Source organism: Sapajus apella, unplaced genomic scaffold, assembly GCF_009761245.1.
Source record: "Sapajus apella isolate SASKATOON/1434 unplaced genomic scaffold, GSC_monkey_1.0 scaffold152, whole genome shotgun sequence".
In the NCBI taxonomy this organism is placed as follows: domain Eukaryota; kingdom Metazoa; phylum Chordata; class Mammalia; order Primates; family Cebidae; genus Sapajus; species Sapajus apella.
This window is the reverse complement of record NW_022437092.1, coordinates 2,477,985-2,486,503: the sequence shown is the minus strand read 5'-3', so window position 1 is coordinate 2,486,503 and position 8,519 is coordinate 2,477,985. Positions and strand designations below refer to the sequence as shown.

General features: G+C 40.8%; 1 protein-coding gene across 1 annotated transcript; it reads right to left on the bottom strand.

The window, feature by feature from the left end:
* Positions 1–5,890: 5,890 nt before the first annotated feature.
* Positions 5,891–6,881, bottom strand: LOC116541582 (olfactory receptor 7C2-like). Its single transcript, XM_032265851.1, has one exon. It carries the CDS (start codon positions 6,851–6,853, stop codon positions 5,891–5,893), a length of 963 nt encoding a protein of 320 aa, XP_032121742.1. The 5' UTR covers positions 6,854–6,881.
* Positions 6,882–8,519: the final 1,638 nt, after the last annotated feature.

The window sequence follows — 8,519 nt, the reverse complement described above, 5'->3', positions numbered from 1 at the left end:
TATAAGGTCTGTATTTCTCTCTGAGCATATGCTCAGTACCTGAAGGAGGGCATGAGCCAGGGAAGGGAAGAAAAGTTTCTCCTAGGTTTGGGGAGCAGGGAAGCCTCAGCTTCAACAAGAAGAGGGGTCAACTCATGTTTCTTATATTCTCAAAGAGTGGTAGAACTGAAGAGGGTAAAGAAAAACCATTATTTATTTTAACAAAACAATATCCGTGATCTCTATGTCAGGGGTCCCCGAGACCACCTTTAGGTTCAGCAATTCACTAGAAAGACTCACTGAATTCAGGACGTGTACCGTGACTCACCTGCAATCCCAGCACTTTGAGACACCGAGGCAGGAGGATTGCTTGAGTCCAGGAGTTTGAAACTAGCTGGGATAACATGGCAAAACCTCGCCTCTACCAAAAGATACAAAAAACTAGCCAAGTGTGGTGGTGTGTGCCTGTAGTCCAGTTATTAGGGAGGCTGACATGGGAGGACGGCTTGAGCACCACAGAAGGAGGCTGCAGTGAGCTGAGATTGCACCATTACACTCCAGCTGGGCGACAGAGCAAGACTTGGTCTAGAAGAAAGAAAAAGAAAAGAAAATTTTCAGCTCCATTATAATCTTATGGGTCCATCATAATATATGTGGCCTGTCATCTGCCAAAATGTCATGTGGGACATGACCCCATACAAATGCTTCAAGATAATAAAAAACAAATTCACTAAAATAAGATGCTACTATATTATAAAAGTGACATTAAAATCAATGAGGGGACCAGGTGTGGTGGCTCTCACCTGTAATCCCAGAACTTTGGGAGGCTGAGGCAGGCAGACCACTTGAGATCAGGAGTTTGAGACCAGCCTGGCCAGCATGATGAAACCCCGTCTCTACTAAAAATACAAAAATACAAAAATTACAGGTGTGGTGGTGCACACCTGTAATCCCAGCTACCTGGGAAGCTGAGGCAGGAGAATCACTTGAACTCAGAAGGTGGAGGTTGCAGTGAGCTGAGATTGTACCATTGCACTCCAGGCTGGGCGACAAGAGTGAAACTCCGTCTCAAAAAAAAAAAAAAAAAAATCAACGAGGAAAGAAAAGATGTTGAAAAACTGGTACTTGGATAATTCATTATTAATTGGGGAGCAAAATCATGTTAAATTCCTGTCTTAACATCAACCACCATAATAGAATGAAGTTGGAGGAAAAATGTGAAATAGCAGTAGACTTCTAGAAAAAAAGGAGAGATTAATCCTCTGAGCAGAAATCCAGATAGAAGAAAGAAAAAGGAAGACAGAGAAAATAATTGATGGACTCAAACATGTGAGACATCTGCAGGTAAAACGGTAAAGATAAAAGATGAATGGAAAGCTATGGAAAATATTTAGGAAACATATACATCAAAGATATATCTGCACTCTCATAGTTATTTCAGCACTATTCACAACAGCTAAGATTTGGAATCAAACTAAGTGTTCATCAACCGATGAATGGAAAAAGAAAATGTGTCACATGTACACAATGGAGCACTATTCAGTCATAAAAAATAATGAGAGATCCTATGATTTGCCACGACATGGGTGGAATTGCAGGAAATTGTGTTAAATGAAATAAGCTAGGCGGCTGGACGTGGTGGCTCACACCTGTAATCCCAGCACTTTGGGAAGCTGAGGCAGGCAGATCACCTAAGGTCAGGAGTTTAAGACCAGCCTGGCCAACATGGTGAAACCCCATCTCTACTAAAAATACAAAAATTAGCTGGGTGTGGTGGTGGGTGCCTGTAATCCCAGCTACTCGGGAGGCTGAGGCAGGAAGAATAGCTTGAATCTGGGAGGTGGAGGTTGCAGTGAGCCGAGATCTCACCGTTGCGCTCTAGTCTGGGTGACAAGAGCGTAAGTCTATCTCAAAAATACAAAAACAAAACAACAAGAAAAGAAATAAGCCAGGCAAGAAAAACACATATTACATGTTCTCGCTCATATGTGGGAGCTGAAAAAACTGAACTCATGGAAACAGAGTAGAATGATGGTTACCAGAAGCTAGGAGGGGTAGTAGGGAGGCAGAATTAAAAAAGGATAATGGGTACAAAAATACAGTTAGAAAGAATAAAATCTAGTATTTAGTAGCATAATAGGGTGGAATTGGAATGTTTATAACACACAGAAATGATAAATGCTTGAAGCGATAGATACCTCAATTACCTTGATTTGATTATTATACAAGTATGTTTGTGTAAAAGTTTCATACAAAGCCCATAAATATGTACAACTATTATGTATCCATAATGACTAAGAATAAAAATTCAAAAACTAAGTCAACTAGAATTTTTAAAAATCTAAAATTATGAATGATCAAAGGAGGTAAACTCAAAATTTAGTAAAAATAAACGTAAGTCAGTCAGTACACAATGTATACATATATCAAATCATCATACAATACACCTTGAATATGTACAATTTTAATTTCTCAATTATACCTCAGTAAAACTGGAAAAAAGAGTTACTATAAAAATATCGTACACAAAAAGATCAAGCACAAAAATGTGCTCATTTTCATGAACAACCAAAGAAAGTCAAATTAAAATATCAAAGGAAACAATAAATCTTATGGATGGGTTTAATTTGCTTTTTTATTTATTTTTTATTATTATACTTTAAGTTCCGGGGTACATGTGCAGATCGTGCAGGATTGTTACATAGGTATACACATGCCATGGTGGTTTCCTCCATCCATTCCCCATCATCTACATTAGGTGTTTCTCCTAATGTTATCCTTCCCCAATCCCCTCACCCTCTGCTATCCCTCCCCTAGCCTCCCCAACCCCTGACAGACCCAGGTGTGTGATGTTCTCCTCCCTGTGCCCATGTGTTTTCACTGTTCAACACCCACTTATGAGTGAGAACATGCGGTGTTTGGTTTTCTGTTCTTGTGTCAGTTTGCTGAGGACTGAAGATGATAGTTTCCAGCTTCATCCATGTCTCTGCAAAGGACATGAACTCACCCTTTTTTATGGCTGCATAGTATTCCATGGTGTATATGTGCCACATTTTCTTCATCCAGTCTACCATTGATGGGCATTTGGGTTGGTTCCCAGTCTTTGCTATTGTAAACAGCACTACAATGAATGTATGTGTGCATGTGCCTTTATAATAGAACGATTTATAATCCTTTCAGTATATACCCAGTAATGGGATTGCTGGGTCGGGTTTAATTTACTTCTAAGGCTGCGGCCCCCAGACACAGAATATTTCTTTGTTGGGGAGCATAATTCCAGAAGTAAGAATTTATGTCAGAGAACTCCTGGTTCCTTTGAGATTTGACTATTATTATTAGAAGGTTTGACTAGAGATAACTGTCATGGGTGAGTGGCGACTATCTGGGGCTGGTGGTGTGGAGGTTAAGAAGAATCTACCAACACAGTTGTAGGTAAGGAAAGGCAGATTGATTGGAGAAAGTATGAAAATACATTGCAAGGAAGCAATGGGCAGGCCAGCAATAGAGGAGCTGACTGCAAAGAGACAAAAGCTTGCTGGGGATTTTATAGGACAGTGCTTGTGCTGTGTGCTGAAGAGGGCTTTGTACAGTATTGATAACGCCAAGGCTGCAGTGAGCTAACTTGCAATTTTTGTATCAGCCGAGGGTCTGGTGATAGCTGAGTGCAGGAAGATAGTGAGTAATTTGTACAGGAGGGCTTTGTGTCCGGGACCATGAAGAAAGGCAGACTCGTAGCTTATCTGCTTCTTCTTTTTGCTTTCCCTTGGTCCGGCCAGCCTGAATCCTTTTCCCTAATGAGGACTCTACAGTAACATAACATAACGCCTGGGACAGCTGTCTGATTCATACAACCCTGCATTTGAAGCTTCTCATACATTCATTACCTTGAGCTACTTACCTCCTTACCATAAGCTCTTACTTTCTTATTTGTCAATATGGGAAATAAAACTAATTACATAAAAGAGTTATTGGAGAAATGAAATGAGGCAATGTACATAAAGCTCTTAAACTGTTTTGGTATATAAAGTGTTACTTATATCAGTTCATGTCCTTTGCAGGGACATGGATGAAGCTGGAAACCATCATTCTCAGCAAACTGATACAAGAACAGAAAACCAAACACCGCATGTTCTCACTCATAAGTGGGTGTTGAACAATGAGAACGCATGGACACAGGGAGGGGAACATCACACACCGGGGTCTGTTGGGAGCTGGGAGGCTAAGGGAGGGACAGCAGGGGGTGGGGAGATTGGGGAGGGATAACATTAGAAGAAATACCTAATGTAGGTGACGGGGGGATGGAAGCAGCAAACTACCATAGCATGTGTATACCTATGTAGCAATCCTGCGTGATCTGCACATGTACTCCAGAACTTAAAGTATGATAAAAATAAAAATAAATAGAAAGTTCAACATATATAAAAAATCAACATCAATAACCTTGAATTCTGTTTCTAGCTCCAAAACTTAATTAATTAATTAATTAATTAGAGACAGGGGCTCACTCTGTCACCCAGGCTGGAGTCCAGTGGCATAATCATGGCTCACTGCAGCCCCAACCTCCTGGGTTCAAGCCATTCTCCTGCCTCAGCTTCCTGAGTAGCTGAAACTACAGGCATGCAGCACCATGCCTGGCTAAAAGCTCTGATCAGATTAATGAATTTGTATTTTTCTGGTCCAGATCTTATTTTATATTTAGTCATCCAACCATCTATTTTTCTACTCCATTTGACAAATAGCATGTAAACATGAACTCCTTACCAATGGCTGTGCTAGCCATTGTGATTACAAAAATGGTAAGTCATTGCTCTGAAATTCAAGAAACCCATATTATGAAGGAGTAGAAGTTAAGTTGGTGTGACTGAAAGGAAAGTGAATCAGATAAAAAAGGAGGGAACTCTTTGAGTTATTTTTATTCACATAACCTCAAAAAACATCTCTGTAAGTGAGTTTCCAGGGCAACATTTCAAAAATAGGGACATATCCCATCGCTTCTGAGAATATATATTTAACATGTCAGATTTGATTTTCTTTTTAAACCCAAATCAGGCCAGGCACAGTGGCTCACGCCTATAAACCCCAGCACTTTGGGAGTCCGAGGCAGGGAGATCGTTTGAGTTTGGGAGTTCGAGACCAGCCTGGACAACATGGTGAAACCTTGTCTCTACTAAAAATACAAACATTAGCCAGGTGTGGTGGTGCACATCTGTAGTCCCAGCTACTCAGAAGGCTGAGGCAGAGGAATCACTTGAACCTGGGCAGTGGAGGTTGCTTGCAGTGAGCCGAGATTATGCCACTGCACTCCAGCCCGGCCAACAGAGGGAGACTCCATCTCAAAATCAACAACAACAAACATACCCAAAAAACAAACAAAAAAAAACCATCATTACTGAAGATAACTGAGAAAATGCCAGATCATATTCATACAAAGTTAAAATTACTGGTTAGAAAGTCAAAAAGGGTGATCCTACATAACTTTATTAGCAGTAGCAAGGGCAGGAAAAGTTTCCAAAGGAAGAAATGCTTTAAAATGTATAAAAGAAGGCCAGGTGCAGTGGCTTACTGCCTGTAATCCCAGCATGTTGGGAGACCAAGGCAGGCAGATTACCTGAGGTCAGGAGTTTGGGACCAGCCAGGCCAACATGACAAAACTCCACCTCTACTAAAAATACAAAAATCAGTGAGGCCTGGTGGCTCATGCCTGTAATCCCACCTACTCGGGAAGCTGAGGCAGAAGAATCACTTGAACCTGGGGGACGGAGGTTGCAGTGAGCTGAGATTGTGCCACTGCACTGCAGCCTGGGCAACAGAGTGAGACGCCTTCCCTGCCCCACTCCAAATGCATGAAAGCAGAAAAAAAAAAAAAAAAAAAAAAAAAAAAAAAAGGCCTCAATATTGTGTTCACCGCTATTCATGAGAGTTTGGCAGTGGTCCCCTTATTGAGAGTTGTTGCCCTGAGGAGGAGTCTCCCCAGGGACCCCTTTATGTCCCTGTTCCTCAGGCTGTAGATGAAGGGGTTCAGCATGGGGGTGACCATGGTGTACATCACTGAGGCCATCAGACTTGTCCTAGAAGATGGTGTAGCTGCAGAACTGAGATAGACCCCAAGGCCCGTGCCATAGAACCGGGTGACCACTGAGAGGTGAGACCCACAGGTGGAAAAGGCTTTGTGCTGGCCTCGGGCAGGTGATACTCTCAGGATGGAGGAGAAAATCTGAGAATAAGAGTATAGGATTCCAGAGAGAGGAAAAACACCCATTGCAATTGTCACAAAATACATCACGATGTTATTGACAAGGGTTTCAGAACAGGCGAGCTTCAGGACTTCGAGAACATCACAAAAAAAGTGTGGAATTTCCATGTTTGTGCAGAAGGACAGCCTCAAAATGGTCAAGGTCTCGAGCACGGAAACCATGACACTGATGCACCAGGACCCCAGAACTAGCAGTCTACAGAGTCGGGGGTTCATGATGACCGTGTAGTGCAGGGGGTGACAGATGGCCACAAACCGGTCATAGGCCATCACGGTCAAGAGTAAATTGTCCAGGCATCCAAATGCAACGAAAAAAAAAATCTGGGTGAGGCAGCCTGCAAAAGTGATCATTTTGCTTTCTGTTCGGATATCCACCAGCATCTTTGGGATGGTCGTGGACGTGAAACAGATGTCAGCAAAGGATAGGTTAGAGAGAAACAAGTACATGGGGGTGTGGAGGTGGGAGTCTGAGCTGATGGCCAGGATGATGAGCAGGTTCCCGAGCACGGTGACCAGGTACATGGACAGGAACAGCCCAAAGAGGAAGGGCTGAAATTCTGGTTTCTCTGAAATTCCCAGAAGAAGGAATTCTAAAATTTGTGTATCATTCCCTGCTTTCATCTGGTTGATGTTTCTACCAAAAAGAGAAAAGAACATGACACTCACATGCATTACAAACCTACCAGAAATGCTGTTACAGATCTCCTACAGTGAAGAATCTATGGTTTTTTATTTTTTAAAGTTGATTTTTTTAAGTTGGCAGATAAAATAGAGTGTCTTTATCATGTCCACCATGATGTTTTGAAGTATGTTTACACTGTGGAATGGCTAAATATAGCCAGTGATCATCTTACATAGTCTTTGTGTCTGATGAGAACACTTAATATTCCCTTTGCATTTTTCAAAATACAATATATTACTATTAACTATATTATATTACTATTAATGGTTTTATGTGTATGATTACAATACCATTAGAACCATGCTGTACAATAGATCTCTTGAACAAAATCTTTCTGTCTAGCTTAATTTTGTATCCTTTGACCAACATCTCCCCAGCTCTCCCCAGCAACCCTCCCATCCTCTGATAATCTCCATTCTACAAGAATTCAGTCTTCCTGTCTAACTGTAATTTTGTGTCCTCTAACCAACACGTCCCCAACCTACCCTCCCAGCACCCCCAGCCTCTGGTAACCTCCATTCTACAGGAAGTTAATTGTGCGTATTTTGTGTGTGAATCTGGTGCCGACCAGGGGATCCTCTTGCCATCTTGGATTAGGAATTCCTGTCCCACTCTCAGCCTTTCCCTGAAGGAGTGTACTGTACTGTACAGTACTGATGAGAAAATCTTTCATGCATTTGAGGAATATAAAGTAAATTTTGATATGTTTCAGGCACTGCCTAGTAAATGAGTGTGTGGTGTTATGTAAGAAAATCTCTACAATCTGATGACTGAGAGAGAATACAAGAAAAACATGTAAACGCCATATATTGTGTCAGATGGCAACAAATCCTATGATAAGGACGAATGATGCTAAGAAAAAAAAAGTATAGATGGAGCATTATTATTGTTATTATTATTTCTGAGATGGAGTCTTGCTCTGGCACCCAGGTTGGAGTACAGTGGCACAATCTCGGCTCACTGCAAACTCCGCCTCGCCCTCCCAATGTGCTGGGATTACAGGAGTGGGCCACTGCACCTGCCCTATTACATTGAACTCTCTTCACCATTATATCAAAAGATGCAAATGAGCAGGAACTTCACCTGCTCTGTTTGTCTTTGTTTTTTTTCACTTAGGTACATGAATATGTATAGAAGATATACAAAAAATTAAAGCAAGAGGAAGTTATGAAATAAAAATTGTCAGTGGAATAAAGTCAGAAAAATATAGTAAATTTAAAAACACTATCTTAAGTGAATTTGAAGGAGACATTGAAAATTGACTGAAAGAAGGTACAAAATAACAGTAATTTAATATCAGAAAGGACTAATTATTTAATTGGCAAAGACCTACACAGTAACTTATATTACATATAGTGTCACTAGAATGTTCTGGTATATGGCAGATACTCATTTGTTATTGAATGAATCAGAAATTAAGTATTAGTATATATGGACATTTAATATAGGACAAGGTTATATTGCAATTTGGTTGGAAAACGCTGAATTGTGGAACAAAAGCTGGTAAATGGCTATCTACCTGGAAGACAATGAAGTTTGTTCCCATCTCATAATTTACAAAAAATTAGTGGGTTTAAACACCTTATAAAGTAAATAATACATGTT